Source organism: Numenius arquata, chromosome 2, assembly GCF_964106895.1.
Source record: "Numenius arquata chromosome 2, bNumArq3.hap1.1, whole genome shotgun sequence".
Taxonomy (NCBI): Eukaryota; Metazoa; Chordata; class Aves; order Charadriiformes; family Scolopacidae; genus Numenius; species Numenius arquata.
Genome location: NC_133577.1, coordinates 58,770,750 through 58,789,056, shown reverse-complemented (window position 1 = coordinate 58,789,056; position 18,307 = coordinate 58,770,750). Strand labels below are relative to the sequence as shown.

General features: G+C 41.7%; 1 protein-coding gene across 1 annotated transcript; it reads right to left on the bottom strand.

Moving 5' to 3' along the window:
• Positions 1-1,421: 1,421 nt before the first annotated feature.
• Positions 1,422-9,354, bottom strand: LOC141462412 (sulfotransferase 6B1-like). Its single transcript, XM_074144227.1, has 6 exons — positions 9,216-9,354; positions 8,227-8,411; positions 7,122-7,248; positions 4,638-4,732; positions 3,402-3,588; positions 1,422-1,540 (listed from the first exon to the last, which is right to left on the bottom strand). Exons 1-6 carry the CDS (start codon positions 9,352-9,354, stop codon positions 1,422-1,424), a joined length of 852 nt encoding a protein of 283 aa, XP_074000328.1.
• Between the last annotated feature and the right edge of the window lie 8,953 nt (positions 9,355-18,307).

The following is an 18,307-nucleotide window of genomic DNA, read 5'->3' as shown; positions in this document are numbered from 1 at the left end:
CCTCAAGGTAAAGAAGTTCCTCCTCATGTTTAGGTGGAACTTCTTACATTCAAGTTTGTGCCCATTTCCTCTTGTCCTATCCCTGGGCACCTCTGAAAAAAGATCCAGAATCCAGCTCCTGTCCACTGCTGAGTCCAGTCTGGGACTTTTGCCTGTGCCTGCTGGTGACATGATTGTCATCCCGGGAGCTTGATATGGTTTTGTATATACTGCATACTTTTTTGTCACCTTTTAAAAATTTTCTTCTTATTATTTATTATTTCATTTATTTATCAATATTTTCATTAGTTTGGTTTTGTTCTAAACTCCTAAGTCTCTTTATCTCTTCCTCTCCTCTCTTTTTCTTAGAGGGGGGAGGGAGGGCCATCTGTCGTTCTGCTTGGTCAATCAGATCAAAACCACGACAGGAGAAGAGTCCCTAAAGCCAGCCTACAAAGCAAATTGAAGGTGAGGACAGAAAACACGTCATGGAATAAATCAGAAGAAAAATCTTCACTGGGTTCCTAGAAGAGTCCCTCAGACGTGAACACAGACAGCTGATTCTTGGACAATCTGTCTTACCAAGGCAGAGTAAATAAATAAGTGTTCAGATTAAACTGTCTCTGGGTAGCGGTTTGTTTGCCACGGTGGAACGGTTGAGTTGTATTGCACAAGGACTGTGAAGGAAAACGGATCTCTTCAAAACACTGGAAACAATCATTTTGCAGGAAGAGAGTCAAACACAAAAAGCCTACGTTTATATTTCACCAATGTACAATGCAGAATTTACATGGATTTATATCAATTGCATTTAAAACACAAACACTATACAGTACCTAACCCAGAAATAAGTTACATCAAAGAACTACATATTGTAAAAAAAAAAAAAAAAAAAAGACAAGACATTTTATAAACAAACTTCACTTCAGATCTTCAAATGTACCGCTGCAGTTTTCAACTTCAGTATCAATAACAAAGTCCAATAAGATAGGCACTTTCCAAATCATGATAGATCAGGGGGAGAGTGAATCTGGGGTCAAATCCTTGGTCATTTTCTTATGATGTGTTTTTAGATTTTTTTATATATTTAGATACTTATGGGGTTTTTTTTTGCTTTTTTCTTAACATCTTAGGTGAAATTCCTAAATCAAGTCTAAGTACATTTGTATCCTTACTAGAGCAAAAAATAAATAAATGATAAAGTAGATTTGGTTGTAGAAAAATGGGTCTGACACCTGACTCTGTAAAACCATATACATTTGCCCACTTTAAACTGAGTTCACTTCTGGCACTGTGCCAGAATTTTCCTGTCCTCAAAATCTCACATTTACAGTCCTTTCTGTTGGGAAGATTGTAAACTGAATGTGAGCTCCCATTTAGAATCTCCCACCAATTGCTCTGTCTGTGGTTGTCGATAACTGGGTGTTGTTCTTCACATGGAGTCAAAATTCATAGGTGAGACTTTTTGCCATTTTGCTGAGCTTCATTTTCTCATTAAATATCTCCTCAAACCTTCGATTCTGTTTTGGAGTGAAATGGTTCTTCCAGTCACCAACAGCACCTAGAGGAGCAGGAGCAGAAAAAGAACAGTGAGGCTACCAATATACAGAGCAGAAAATGATTTAAAGGCAGCCCAGTTTTGTGAATGTTGCAGTTGGCACAAATTATTAACATACTATTCACCATAGTCTCTGCGGTAAGTCATGATCATGCGTAATTATTTTATTGGTCTGGTGAGGGTCTGATGGATGCAGCTTTATGGATCATCATCCGTAAAGGCTGTTAAACCCTTAGGCTCAGACTTGATTAGTACCAACAACACTAAGCAGTACACGAAGAGCAGCAGGTTTCCTAGATGAATTAGAGCTGTTGGTCATCTCAGCAGGGAGGCCTCTTGCCACACCTTAGATTTATGCAGTTAAAGGTCTCCTTCTGGGCTCTTTGATGGTCAGCAAAGGAAATGATACCCATCTCATCCTAGTCAACATCTAGAACTCATCGAGTGAACGGTGCCCCAAAAACACTGTGTCAGATGTGTCTCCACTCACTAAAGACGACTCCTAAAAAAGGAGCCCAGAATGACCCGATAGATGAATCCCACCCTCACATCCCCTCCTAATCTCTAGGGCTTTCTATGGATGAGATGTCCCCCTACTTAAGTGGGCAGTTAACTACTTCTGGGTGACCGTGCATACTCATGTTCCATAGGGTGTTTCAACTGTTAGCCAGTTTGAGCAAACAGGAAATTGTTTTTTAAGCTGACATACTTTAATGAGGCAATGCTTACAGTTTCTCCTCATGCGCATCCTCTAAAGACCCTGTGTCCTAAAACTGCTGACGAAAATAGCATTCCGGACAGTAAGGACAAGAAAAGAGAGCATGAAGAATAATCTATACATATAAATCTTCTGTAAACTGGCTGAAACTAGCTAAAACCCTGGGGTTTGCATAGGAACTACTTGAAAGTGAAACTGTTGGGATTGTTCAAATTTTTCAACATATCTTCATCAAAGTTCACTGACTTAGGAAAGCCTATCTGAATTTTTTTGTTTGGTTGGTTTTTACTGACATTGTATTTTGGCATTTGCTTCAGCTGGTTGATAAAAACATTCTGAAGGAGCAAAAGGGGCTGTTTCCCTCTTTATTAACTGAAACAACTCTTAGTTTTAAACTATCGATTATTGTTCAAAACTTAACTAAGTAAAAATAATCAAACTCCATCTAAACATGATGGTTTTGATTTACTTATTATCCAAATCTGAGGAATCTCCTGAAATGTCAGGAGCAAGAAAACAGCTTCTGCAGGTATTTTAAAGTCACGTGTGAGCTAAGCACTGTTGAAGATTTTGCTGCAGATTCCAGCTTGGCCAAGGTCTGAAGGCTACCTGTGAGGCCATCAGGCGATAGAGTCATCCATTCTTTCGTTGTTGTCATTGTCAGCATATTCCTTTTTCAGGAACATTTCAATAAGATAAGAGGTGGTATGGAGGATAAAGGCTATAAGCAGTCTCCTTCGGGTGGAATGTGTCTCGCTCTTTCTCATTCTAGTAAACTAAGTGACCTTCGCAGGAGATAGCAGAGGGGACGTGTTGTAAAAGACTGAGGTGGTCAACTTTTAGATAAAAAAAGACAGATAAAGAGTAATGCTTTGTGAACCTTTCCTTTTAGCTCAAAAGCTCCCACAGAGCAATACTAGTCAGACTCTTGTTCAGATTCCTCCATGCTTCTCTAGTATAAGTTTGCGTTTGCAACCAGAGAATTTCCAAAGAAAGTGATTTTTTAGGATGGCTTCAAACCAAAGGATCCTGTCACTGCTTCCCAGGGCTGACCCAAAGCATCGTTACAGTCTGGGAAACACCTGGACTGTGGCCTCTGTCTGGATTCCCACTCCTGCTGAGTTCGGCACTGCCCAGGGAACTTACCTTTTCGGAAAATCAGCTTCCTGTTGGATGTCAGCGCACAAACAGTGTGACTGGGATCGCTGTTTTCCTTTTCTGTGTCTCTTTTCATCTCTGAGAATGAGGACTTCTTGCAGATGTCTTGGATATCTTTGTCACTGACGTTTAAACCCAGGAACAGGCTAATTTCATTTACAATCTTAGGGAGATCCTGAGGTACAAGGAAAATAAAGCTTTTATGTTTCTGAGCTGATTATCAGACTTTTAGTTGATACAAAAAGGATCCTTTTTATTACATATCAAGTTTATCATAGATTTATTTGCTTTCAAGCAAAGCTAAACATGTCATTAGACTGTGCAGATGACAGGTACAGTAAACCTGGTTCCCCTCTTATCCATACTCACAGAAATGAGTAAATGCTGAGTTTGTGATCTCAAATGCAGTTACATTGCCAATTTTACTCCTAGTTCAGGAAAAATATTCTCCTGTCTCTCAGAATTATTTCACTGGGAATAGAGAAATACTCAAAGCTCAGCTTCTGTGTAAGTAGCTTTTTTTGTTCGAGGTGCTAAAACTAGAGATCCAACAAGTGATTCAGTATCCAAAACAGTTAGTTCATATTCTTCATAGTGGAATTTATTTTTTTTCCAAAAACCGAACAAAACCATTTTAATGGAAGCACTAGAAAGTGTTCTATTTACCAAAAAAATGCATTCACTTTAAGCTAAGTTATGTTGGTATTTGAGTTTTCTGTGCAGTAATTTCCTTTCATAAAATATGTTTTCCTACCACCACCACCCACCCACCCCCAGCCTCTAATTTTCTTCTTTATTGGGAGCATAAGTCCTACTGACCATGAGAAGTTCTGTTGTCTTACATCACTTTTTGAAAATTTCACCTGAAATGTCAGGCATAGCCGGTTAATGTGTGGCCCTCAGCAGATGTCCTTGGTTGCTCTTTCCATAGGACCAAGAACGAGGAACTTAAAATTCTTCCTGTAGCCCAGGGAAAATCATGTAATATGTGTCCCACTCCTGCATCTATGAAATGCAACTCACACAGGATTTGATATTTATATAACTTGTGCAGTCAGAATTAGCTCATTGATATAAAGTTCTATGCAAATATAAAATATGCCCAAAGACATACATTCACTTTTTCCTTCTTTCTCCTTCTTCATTATAATTTGCTCTTTGATATTTTAATGATGTTAATTTACAAGTAATGCATTCTGAAATAAGAGCCGAGAGCACGTTTACCTTCTTCATGTCTTCGTAGAACAAAAACAGGATGTTTTTGTCATTTTCATGTTCTTCCCAACTTAGGAAATGATCAAACCAGGATCCGCAGACAACTGAGAAGAAAACCCATGTTAAAGAGATTCACGTAAACTTTATTCATAAATAACTCTATCTCACACATTTAGGGGAATGATCCCTTCTTAGTGTGTACTCCGTATTCTTCTAAAATGGATTAAATTCTTTTTGTGAAGTGACTCAAACTCACAGTCCAAAGAGGCTACCATTCTTGTTGGAATTTGGTTTTGTATCGGAGATGCAGCTACCATTCTGAGATATGATTCTGTGGTGGAAATAGGCTCCAAATCTAAGGAGAGGCCACCAATGAAGGAAAATGGCCTACCAAGATCTGAGCATCTCAGCACGTGTCTGCATGCCTGTGGTCACAGCCAGAAATATGATCACTTCACTAGGAAACGCAGTGAGTCCGTTAAATGGAGCACACTGTTGTCAGCTCTATTTTGTCCCAGCAGAGGGGAATCTGTGTTATTTTTAAAAGTAGAAGAAGAATTATGTAAAGAAGTTACTACGCAGATACATCATTTGGCCAACACCACAGATAACGTGCTTGACTCGGGGTACTTGTTCTGTCTGAATGCTCCTTTTGCTGAACCGTGGGAGGAGAGCTAAATTTTGGCGTTCTTTTAAAGAGCAAAATTCTGACCCTTCTGGTTGAAAGACAGGATGGACTGCATTGAAAGATGAGTTGAAAGACTCCTGCAGGGCGAGGACAGAGCAATCACAGCCAGCATTCTCCAGAACTGTGACTGCTTTAAAACTGCGCCCAGAAAAGTATAATATTGTAATAGACATCATTTTGGTTGCAATCTTTGAGTTGTAATTAAGTATTTTTCTGAATGCTCCAGTCTGTAGCTGCCTCCTGTGCTGTAAGGCATGTGTGCTCCATGGTATGCAATTAAACCCTGCTGAACTGGTCAAACACACTGGTGGTGTGGCCAACGATAGCATAGAATAGCCCCGTTGGCTTCAGGGTTACAGCATACAGCCTCGGAGACTCCAGGGGCAGCATCACAGTTGTCTCTGTGTGTCCTCCCCCTTGTTCTGAACTGAGATTAACTCTGCAAGAGTACTACAAGGTCTGAATCAAGCAGCACAAACTTCCTGTGTTTCTACCAGGAGCCTTTCTCTCTGCATCGCCTCTTACATAAATTTCCGTTGTAACCAACATAGTTATCTTTTTATGCTATGCATAAGCACACAGAAAATAGAAGGTGGCTACTAATTTACAGATAAATGGGAGATGCTTCTAAAATTTAATATAATTCTCTTTTCTTGTTTTTCACTATTGTATGTTCAGAGTTGATACTAAACAAGCCAAGCTCCTGCAAGGCACTGCAGTGCCTTAGGGCTGCTCTGAACTAGGAACGCAAGATCTGAGCCAAAGCCCACACAAGCCGGTAGACAAATTGACTTCTGGAGCTCTGATATAAGCCCATAATGACCGCAATGGCACTTTTCTTTCAAAGTTTTCAAGCCGATCTGTTGTTGTTGCTGTTGTCGTCACTATGGTTGTATAGAAGGAACACATGGCCTCAAAGGAGTAATAAAACACTAAAAATGGGAGTGGGTAACTGAAACATGGTCCTGTTGTCAGCTTCCATGCCACCACGGCCACTCATAAAAAAATCTTACTCTTGTCCTTGGTCTTTGGACCCTGCTACTAAGACAACACATCAGGCTGAGTGTGTGCAGGAGGGCTTTATGAAAGCATGTAGACTCCCTTTGAAAGGCCACCCAAGGCTGTCTTCAAGATTAGAGAAGGCACTACGCCTGCAAGCATAGCTCTCAGTGCAGCCTGGGGACGGTCTCCCCATGTGCCCCATTGCCTGCACTTTGGCACATCAGTGAAGCCACGTAGAGCTGGCTGAGCACCTTCAAACAGAGTACCTGCCCCACCAGCCTGCTCGCCAAGGACAGGAGCTGGCTGCGGTGAGCCCAGCTGCCCTTACATCTGCTTGGGAGGAGCTGTCTGTGCTCCTCTACCTCCTCTACCACAATTTAAACATGAATTCTTGGTGGGAAGCAGTCTGTTGTGGTTCTCAAGACAAAGTTGGAGATGTTTCAACACAGGCAAACCTGCATCAGAATCAACAAATCATCAGGCGTTTCAGAGTGTTTGTGGGAAGAAATGAAACCAGTAACTTGTCTGTCAGAATATATCAAAGAACAGCAAAAACCTGCAAAAAGCAGTTGTGTTGAAATAATGCAGCTGCTTATCAAAATGTCTCCTGTCTCTTGCAGGCATGAAGATAGCATCCTATTGTTTGCTCTTGTTTAGTTTGGCATTAGAATTTATCCTGAAAAAAAAAAGCCAACTAAAATCATATAAATAAGGAGTTTTCACACAGTTCACGTTTCTTAACTCTTTCTGTGCATAACAAGCTAATGTAAGCTGCCAGGAGAAAACACCACATTTATCCTTACCATCTCCTTTTAAGAACAAGTCAAAGAAAGCAGTCCAGGTGTCTACAGTGGGAAGGTTTGGGTTATCTCTGTAGTAATGATACATGGAAACTGCAGTATCTTTTGGATTTCTGCTGATGTAGATCATCTGTAAATAAATATTTATGTCATTAATGTCATAAATATATTGTCATTAATGACAATATCCTTCCTTTATTTTAGAGGAGCTCTGTGCGTAAATGTAGCATTTTCGTGGGCAGTTTGAAGAGTGAAAACCCTTTTCTGTAGGATTTCTCTGTCGGTCACCATGCCATTAAAATAGAAATGTATTTGTCCCTGCTTAGGCAGAAGTCAGTAGTGGTTAGTAAACAGTTCCACGTGGACAGAGGTGCGCTTGCTACAGCTGAGTAATGTTTATGTTTTATCAAAGAGACTGTGTTAATTTTAACTCATGAGTCACTATACTATCTCATATATCTGACGTATGAAACCATTTAAGTAACGAACATTCACAGGACACGTGCAAAACATAATTCTGGGCTTGTGTTCAAATTGGCCTTGTCCCAAAAGTCTAGATCTGAACTTCTAACCTAAAATCTGACGCCAAGACCAAAGACCTCTCACATTAGCATGGGAGGAACCCAGAACTGTGATCTGAATCTGCCTCGCACATTTGATTTCTCCCCTGTTTGCCAAATATATCTTTGGGTCTTCAGAAAGCTTCAACAGGAGGGGCAGAATGCTGCCACCCCTAGAACAGCCTATAAGTACCCATAACTATTTTGTAAGCCACTGCTCCAACCACTAGGAAATGGGGCTGTGAGAACACCCCCCCGTCCCTAATTATATATTTCTGATTGAAAGATGCTGATGTTGTATTTTGTGTGATGTCTGGTATACAAATCACCCCACGGGAGCTGTGGGGCAGGAGCAGAAGAATTCAGTCCCTAGCCCAAGTCTCTGTTCATGCTGCCTTCAACTCCTGGTCATCTGTATCTCCAAAATTCACAGCAAACCACTTCTGGAAACTGTAAATAATTTAAAAATTATTAAGGAACAACAAGACAAAATATATTCTTAATAGACACTCAACATATCTTATTGTTTTTATAGCTTTTTGCCTTACCTTGCATTTTTTATTCTTAAAATTTGGAGGTAACATGTTGTAGTCTAAGTGTGTTGGGATGATTCTCTGTGATGAGAGTTTATTCAGTTCCTCCAGTTTGGAAATATCTCCAAATTCAATGGGAGATGTTAGCGTAACTTGAGTATTGTAAAGCTTTGTTATAACTCCTGCAAGCCAGTGAGTGCCTATAGAGAAGTAATTTTAAGGGGGAAAAAAAAAAAGGAAAAAAGGAAAATTCGTTACTGAGAAAAATCTGGGGAATGTGCATTTTGCATAGGGAAACAGTTTGCTCAAGCACAAGTGATACTTCTAATCCCCCAGATTCAAGAAACTTTACATAACTGAATAATCCCATTGGCTCCAAATGCATAAATATTGGAAAAATTAGGGCTAAAGCTGAAGTATAAAGTAACTCCGTGACAAGTGATAATATTGGTACGAAAATGATCTGATTTGACAAATTGCTTGTCAGTTGAGAGGTGGTTGTATTATTTTTATTTATTTCAGAATAATGTGGGGTTTTTTTTCCTCATACAGGCTTGAGTCTGTGTATTTAGAAAGTACTAATTGAGCTTCCTCTTTGGTGTGTGCTTGTGTGTGTGATTGAAGCGGGGGGAGAGGGAATAAGTAATTAATAAATCTACAGCCAAGAGCCATACAAATAGCTTAATACAACTCTTGACTTGCTCATAACTGAATGTAGAAAGTCCTCAGGAAAATCCTTCAAGTACAGATTTTGCTTACAAGAAATACATATTTATTTGCTTTCTAATATGAAAACAACAGAGATTATTTTCAAGTCAAGAATCAAAATTTAGATAAATTACCCATATTTTTTTGTGTAATTTGAACACCTACTAACAGAATAATATGCTCACATACTCAAGCATCCTTCCCTGTTTCTTGTACACAGACCTTCCCCAACTAGTTTAAGCAGAGAATGTGAAACAAACAATTGAGATTTCTTGCAATGTAAAAGTAGAACTTACCAGATTTGGGATAGGAAACCAAAAGGACATCATCTTCTCTAGCATCAAAAGTATCCAAGGACTTTAAAAGTTCTGGAGAAGACCTGGTGGTAAAGGGAATCCCCTTAAACACATGAATGAGTTCTGCCTCACTGGACATGGTTGCTTAAGTCTTGGATTCCTGCAAATCAGATAACAGTGAAATGACAAGAGGATTTAAGAGTCACTTCTAAGTCAGATGGTTCAAAGTGACAAATTGAGACGAAGCAATACAAAGCTCATGCTTATATACTTTGCTAAATGCCATGGAGTCATATCAGATATTGATTTTTCCATGTAATCGATAAAGTCAACTGAAATATTAGAGGAAACTTAATAAATAACTGAAATGCAGAGTCATGAATGTGTCATTTGTCGTTTGTCATTTATTAGCTCTCCAGATAAATGAGGTGATAGTCAAAGTGTATTAATTGTGGAAAATTACAAGAATGAACATTATATTTTGCCTTAAAATATGCTTAATGTGATTATTCTATAAGTTATACTTTGTTAGAAGCTCTTTTAGCTTCCAAGGAAAAAGCCACATCTTAGAATACTTACATGAATACAAACCCAATGTCTTATTTTATGTGAATGAGATATTTTTTGTTTCCTTTAACAAAATATACAACAGCCTGAATTTTCAAAAGTGCAAATCCATTCCAAATGCTTTAATTTTGTGATGTTAAGGAACTAGTTTTTTGAACGTTTTAGGATTTCAGCCTAAGGCATCTTAAAAGCAGAGGCACTTGGAGGCACAATCATTTTTTAAGCTGTCAAGTGTCTTCATAAGAGGAGTACAAACAACAAAAATCACAAATTTAAAATAGATTTTTGACATTGGCTTGAATCCTGCATGTTTCATGACTAGAAGTACTTGAAGATTTCTAAATCTTTCCACAGAATATGTGGACTTGTCAAAATAAGTGTCGCTTGCAGGAAAAAGGCTGTTCTCAATTAATTACCTGTTTTGAAATGTACTTTTTGAAAAAAAATTGAATCTGTGAAAATCATTATTAATGTTTTTCAAACTGAAAGCTCCACTTTTGTTTAAAGTGACCTTAAGCAATGTCAATGCATCACAGAAAAATAAATAACTCAGTTTTGAATCAAAATGTTTTGGAATGCTTAATATTTTCAATTTTCCTTTCAATGGCCATGAATTAACTTGTTCATTTTTACATTTTTTTCCTTAAACATCCAGTGGCTTCACTATTCCTGTTGAAAACCTTCTACAATGTATTCAGCTGAAGGCCTTCAACGTCTTCAACTCGAGAACTTGCATGCAAATCTTATTTAAAAATACAGCAGTCCTCCGGGAATTTCACAGGTTTACTGAGGTCGCAGTTCTTCTTCTGTTATTTATAATAACTTATGCTTGGTCATGGGAGCTGAGTACCAAATTTGCCCCTCCTGACCCATGGTAAGAAGTTAATGATTAGAGTTGCCCTTTCAAGAAACAACTGAGCAGTCAAGATTACTCACAAGAAGTAAGGACAGTTACCAGCTTCTGCACTTCCTTCTTTCTAATTCATTCTCCAGAAAAAACAGCATAGTAAGACTGATTCCTCCCTGCTCCTTTCTTTTCTTTGCAGTATTGCCCGCCTACTAGTCAAAGAGAAATGAAATCAGAAAGCCTAGGTCTTCTCACCTGTGTTGCCTATAAAATTGCCCTTAAATCCCTAACCCCTGCAAAATGTGCCCTGTGCCATCAGTAAACTCCAAGTTCCAGTTACACAGGGACAGGTGGGGATCAAAATCATGGGACATATGCTCTGGAGAGATGTTCCCTATCACTAGGGATGAGAGGAGATGGGAGAGTCTTTGCAGAGTCAGTGAGGGTACAAGAAACACATGGATACTGATACCCAGGTAGGAGTTGGGGGATCTCTCAGTGGCGAGGAGCTCAACATTTTCCTCTTGCTCCCAGTCCAAAGACCTAAGCCATGACTTCATATATTAAGGTGTAAATCCTTTAAAATCTATCCTCTGTCAACAGATTTCACTTTGATTACTTCGGGTATACAAAGTAAGTTCAGAGACATAAAGACACCTCTTTCTGTGTTATTCTGAACATCCGTATTGGTCTGAATACAGAGATCTCTAAGATTTATTTCGCAATCATAATTCCAGCCATATGCATTTAGCACAAGCTAATAAAACTCTATTACCTTAACCTAGCAAAAATAATCTTATTGCAAAATGCATTGCATATTTGTTACACCTTTTCCCTTTAATTTCTTCCTGCATTCTTACTGTGTTTTGAGTCAGAGCATTAGCCTCATCTAATCACTTGGACCTTAATTAATCTTTCACAAATGAAATGGCCAAGGTGTAAAACAAAAGCAACACACTAGCAAAGAAAACTCCAATTCTCTTAACTCATCTCAATTGCTTTTTCTATTAACTTCTTTTTCCAGCATGCATAATATTAATCCAAGGGAATCAAACTGAAATTGTTCTTCTTCAAATGCTGCCTGTACTTGGAAAATAGAGCCCATCCCTGCAAGGGGACAGTATCTTGAATTGCCATAACTTAAGGTAAAAGAGAGTGTTCAGCACCTTGCAGGAAAAAAGTTATTATAAAAACTACACTAACTACATTAGCATAAAAAGTACATTATTACAGCTACATTATACAAAGAGAGCAGGGGCTGAAAAAATGCCATGCCAAATCCTCCATCCAACTTTAATTTTCTCCCTTATCAGTACACAGCCCAGAATGTAGACTACAAATGATGCATTTTGGACCGGCTGAACATAGGCACGGTAAGCTGCTGCTGTGGGATTCCTCTGTCCATTGCCTAGATTTCTGCCACGGGCTCCGAGGAGCTTCTCCCAACAGCAGGTTGTCCTTGTCCTGGTCTCTGGCCCTGCTACCAGTGCAGATGGAGCACGTGTTTTACCAGCAGGTTTCACAGATATTTGCTAACAAGAGAGCGATGTTAAACTTTGAGTTTGGGGCTTCTCTGCGGTTTGAGGAAAATCCAGCTTGGTAGCCAGATACTGCACTCCTGGGCTGCTTCAGTCCAGCTCCTTCTGCCTCCATGTCTGTCTTACCTTCTCCCATCTATATCCTCATCTGGGCGAGTGACTTCTTTCTGTTGCTTTAAATGACTCAAAAAACCTGACTGTTCTGTTCCTGCCTCTACCTTGCCACCTCTGCTTCAGGCTTGTCATTCTCTTCTCTGCTTGATGAAAGATGGTACCATTTACATCTCCTTCAACTGAAGATTTCTCAGCTGAGGCCAATCACAATACTGTCCCCCTCCAAACACATCTCAGGCAGCACGTACTAAAAGAAATAGTGACATTGTGGAAAACATGCAGATGACATCATGTGTGTTGGTTACATGAGTCAGAATTGAGATGAACATCCACAGAGTTCTGAATGTTTTTAGCTAGCACTATCAAGCATCAAGCTTCTCATTTTTTGAAATGCTCTAAAGCCATGAAATATTTCAGTCTTGTGACATTGACTAATGAATGGAGAGGTAAAGCTGACACCACTGGTCATAAGGTTTTGTTGCTCTAATTCTCCACCAGATACACCAGCCTCCTGAGAACAGCAGAAGTTGTGTCCAGAAAGATTGTCCCTGTGCAGCTGTGTAAAATTTGTACACAGGCTCTGCGACAGTGATGAAGGAGTGAAGTCTTCCAAGACTATTTCAGTGCAGAATATCAAATACAGCTGCTGTTACAAAGCGTGCAAGGCTGATCTCCAATACACAATTTCAGCCAGGAAACCTACTGTCATGGTCCGGCTGTGTAGTCCCTTCCACAGCTCCAGCTTCTCTCCACAATGATCCCTGGAGTCATTTCTTTAGGGATCACTCTGCCCATCCTTTGGGCATTCCCATATCGCAGAATGACATCCCTATTTATTTTAATGTTACAGCTGAAATGCCTCTTTTAAGTTCATGGTCAATGACTACTTAATAGAGGTAGCTTGAAGAACGTTAAATACAGCACGAGTGCTCAGATTGATTGGGAAATCAGGGCACCTCAGTGCCTAGATGTCAACAGTTTAGGAACCTAACCCTGGGCTTCTATGTAGTTCTAAAAAACCCTCAATTGCGGGGTGGGTGTAGGGCTGTCCACAACACAAGACGACTCAGCTGTGCTGTAATAATTGTCCCTTGGTGCAATGTGAGCTGGTCCCACATGTTGGGTAGTGTGACTTAACCCAAACTGCTTCATTGAGATGGGCATTGCATCACCTTACACTTCCAACAGCCCTCCTCTATCTGGTAGGCTTCCTTGCAGTGCCAATACTCTTGCAGAGAAGCCTCCCCTCATTGTCTCATAGTTCAAGACTAATGAACTACTGTGATTTAACAGCTGATTTCAGAAGTCTCTGCTTTCAAAGGCATTGCTGTTTGTAGCAGCTATGCCTGCATTTAGGTATACTGTGAAGGAAGTCAACCATATGTGCAGAGTCATGTTGCGTTTATGGCATGCCAGATTATAAAGTCCCTTGACCTTCTTTGATCCCTCTCACAACAAATCATTGCCTGAGGATATTTTGTGACAGATACACAACTAATACAGCTGATCATAACAATGCCATCGGTCTCAGAAGAGCTGTACCCTTTGGAGAGCAAATTTGGCAAGCAAATGCTATGGCCGTGAGAATACCCACCACCACCCCAGCTCCTGTCCTGCAACGGCGTGAACACATAGGTAAGAAAGACATGGGCGGGGGAGTATAGGGGTAGGGGGAGAGGAGTAGAGGGGGCAAAAAAGAAAAGCAAACAAGGATTTGAACCTTCATTGGGGTGAAAAGGATGATGCTGTGTACGTGCAGCTGGGCTCAGACAGGTGAGAACTCTCTCTGGCAAGTGCTTGTCCATCAGGGTGGGATTGCGTGGAGACATTCCCACAGCCCTAGCATGAGAGGAGAGGTCTTGGAGGCCTGGTTTATTTTCTGCTTATCTTTATTGTCATGTCTAATGTGGAAGCTTACTGGGGTGGGATTAAATGACAGAAATTAGTGAGTCACACTGTTATTGCTAGTGCAGTAGCACTTCAAATGATGCTAGTAACGTCACTAGGGACTTGAAATGGTTTCACCTTGTTTTGATTTGTTAGCATAACCGCACAGAAATTATCTGATATTTTGACGCATATGTACAAGATTAGGCTAAAGTATTCTATAGGGAGCCAGATAAATTCCAGCAAAAAACCTCTTGAGCTGTACGTCCTTCAGAGATCTTCACTCTGTAGAGCATCACTGCACACAGGAAAATGAAAGAAAGTCTGACGGTGAATGCTACCTTGTTGGTTCGCACACTGCCTTTAAATCCAGCAGCTGGGGAAACCAGCAGGCTAGATAATGATGACTAACCTTGGGAAGGCTTGTGGGCCACAACCAGTGGAAGGGTTCCAAGGGGAAGAGGAGGCCTTGTGTCCATACGCGCAGTGAGACAGTGCCCAGCATGCAGGTTGTTGCACTGTGTGCCAGCTCTCTGGTGGCTCCAACCCAAATGAGCAGGGTGATCCTGAGGTAAGAGACAATATGGTTTCCATTTCCATTTTTTTCCAAACCTTGGGCAAATGCCAGGGGGAAACAAACCTTGGCCATGAGCGACCAGAGGCCTCCAGGTGCCTGAGCTGCACACAGAGCTCGCAGAGCCTCACATAGGACAGCTGACAGCCCATGTCTCATTTGTCCATGTCCTTATGGCAGCCAAAGGGCCAGCTAATTGTTGCAGCGTAGGTCTGGTGGCCAGCAGCACACACCTCTGGTTTTGCTGTCCCTCCATCCAGCCTACTGTGACTACTCTGCAAGCACATCTCTTCTCCCAGGGGGAAGTAAAGCAGCCATCCTCCACTGTCAACCTCAGCACTTACTTCTCCCAACCTAAGGAGGCTGACCCGAGGGCTCCAGGTCTGCACCCTATCAGTTGGGTGGTACCATTCAGGACATCAACACTGAGACCTGGTAGGGGCTTTGCTGCAGGACCCCTATCAGCAGTACAGACCTCACGTTGCAGCATGGCTCCTATCTGCCATGGAAAGGTCAGAGGAAACATCTTGTTCTTAAGAAGGGGCAACTCCATAGCAGCTGAGAGGAGTCCGTGGTAACGACAAAGGGGGCATGTCGGGTTGTCAAGGACTGTTATCTTTTGACATGGTAGAGGGGTGGGGTTGTCTCCTTATGTCCGAGAGAGGTTTGGTGGGCAGCACCCACAATCCTGAGTCACAAACACACTCTTCAGTCCCATCCACACCTTCAGACACCACCCCATAGCAGAGAGCTGAGCCCCACAGCCTCCCTGTAGGTATGGCCCCCTCCACCTCTGCCTTCCTCTGAAGCAGAGCTGCGCTGCCTTGGTCCTAGCTTATTTAAAGGTCCTTTAAAGTCTCTCAGCCGCAAGTTATTAGACCTGAGTTGTAAAATGCTACAGGAAAATCAGAAGATGGTAGAGAGGAAACACAGCACCATGAAGAAAGTTAACTCCTTCCCAGCCACAGCCAGTACAGCCCGGTAATTCCCAGAACAGTTAGTCACTCCTGGACAGACAAATGAATTCCAAAGTCCAAACAAAAGTTTCTTGTCTGCTATTTATAACAGCTTTCTGTCATTCATAATAGGAACAGGAACTGAAACCCACTTACCCAGACCCAGACTGGGTAAGTGAAATGTGTTTCGTGCTGATTCTCTGCTTTCATGTCCTCCAGTGGCTGCATAATATTCTGCAAAATTTTATATTCATTCTCTGTTCTTGTGAGGGTTTTTTATATACTCATGTGTTATGTGATCTATTTAAGCATAGGTATTTTATACAGGAAAGATTTTTTAGTTTTTTTCTGTAAGTAAAGAATTCCTACTTCACGCTTGTCCTCTCCATGGAGTCAGGATGTGGTTCAGATCAAGGGAAGAAAAATCAGTAGTGTTTTAGTCTTAATATTGGACAGAGGAGAAAAACATCTTTTTGTGGTTTTAAAGGAAGCTTTCAAAACAGATGTTTTACAGCTGCCCAGACCTTTTCCTAAGATGGAGCACAACTCATAACTCTTTCATGAGAGATGCCATTTTGTTTTACAGACTTAAAGGTGCAAATAGCTCCATAGGTCATAGAATCATAGAATCATCCAGGTTGGAAGACACCCTTGGGATCATCGAGTCCAACCATCTACCCTACACTACAAAATTCTTCCCTACACCATATCCCCCAACACCACATCTAAACAACTCTTAAACACATCCAGGGATGGTGACTCAACCACCTCCCTGGGCAGCCTGTTCCAATGCCCGACCACTCTTTCTGTGAAAAATTCTTTCCTAATGTTCAGTCTAAACCTACCCTGTTGGAGCTTGAAGCCATTCCCTCTCGTTCTGTCATTAATTACCTGTGTGAAGAGACCAGCACCAACCTCTCTACAGTGTCCTTTCAAGTAGTTGTAGAGAGTGATGAGGTCTCCCCTCAGCCTCCTCTTCCTCATACTAAACAGTCCCAGCTCCTTCAACCGCTCTTCATAGGATTTGTTTTCCAGGCCCTTCCCCAGCTTCGTTGCCCTCCTCTGCACTCGCTCCAGCACCTCGATATCTCTCTTGGATTGAGGTGCCCAAAACCGGACACAATACTCGAGGTGTGGCCTCACCAGTGCTGAGTACAGGGGGACAATCACCTCCCTACTCCTGCTGGTCACGCTATTTCTAATACAAGCCAGGATGCTGTTGGCTTTCCTGGCCACCTGGGCACACTGCCGGCTCATATTCAGCCGCTTGTCAATTAGAACCCCCAGGTCTCTTTCTTCCAGGCAGCTTTCCAACCACACTTCCCCAAGCCTGTAGCGCTGCTTGGGGTTGTTGTGGCCCAAGTGCAGAACCTGGCACTTGCCCTTGTTGAAACTCATGCCATTGATTTTGGCCCAATGCTCCAATCTATCTAGGTCTCTCTGTAGAGCTTCCCTATCCTCCTGAGAATCAACACTCCTGCTTAACTTGGTGTCATTTGCGAACTTGCTGATGATACACCCTATGTCCTTGTCAAGATCACCAATAAAGACATTAAACAGAGATGGTCCTAACACTGAGCCCTGAGGCACACCACTTGTGACCGGCCGCCAGCTGCATTTAAATCCATTGAGCACCACTCTTTGGGACCTTCCAGTCAGCCGTTGCTTGACCCAGCGGATCGTATGCTCATCCAGGCCGTGCGAAGCCAGTTTTTCCACAAGAATTGTATGGGGGACAGCATTGAATGCTTTTCGAAAATCCAGGTATACAATATCAACAGCCTTTCCCTCATCCAATAATCTGGTTATCTTGTCATAGAAGGAGATCAGGTTCGTCTGGCAGGACCTGCCTTCTATAAACCCATGCTGACTAGGCCTGATCCCCTGGTTGCCCATTATGTGGGTTTTGATGGCACTCAAGATGACCTGCTCCATGACCTTCCCTGGTATCGAGGTTAGACTGACAGGTCTATAGTTTCCTGGATCCTCTTTTTTGCCTTTCTTGTAGATGGGTGTTACATTTGCCACCCTCCAGTCCATTGGGACCTCCCCAGTTAGCCATGACTTCCTGTAAATGATGGAAAGCGGTTTGGCGAGCACGTCTGCCAACTCTTTCAGCACTCTTGGGTGTAACCCATCTGGTCCCATAGACTTGTGTGCGTCCAAACGGCGTAGCAGGTCACTGATCTCTTCCTCTTTAATTGTGATGCCCTCGTTCTGCTTCCCCTCCCTGTCTCCTAACTCATGAGGCTGGGTGTCCAGGGAACAGCTAGTTCCACTGCTAAAGACTGACGCAAAGTAGGCGTTGAGCACCTCAGCCTTTTCCTCGTCCTTGGTGACTATGTTTCCCTCTGCATCCAATAAAGGAGGGAGATTTTCCCTAATCCTCCTTTTGTTATTAATGAATTTATAGAAACATTTTTTATTATCCTTAACAGCTGCAGCTAGGTTGAGCTCTAGCTGCACTTTGGCTCTCCTAATTTTCTCCCTGCATAGCTTCACTACCTCTTTATGGTTTTCGTGAGAGGCCTGCCCCCTCTTCCAAAGGTTGTAGACTCTCCTTTTGTTTTTGAGATCCAGCAAGAGATCCCTATTTAGCCAGGCTGGCC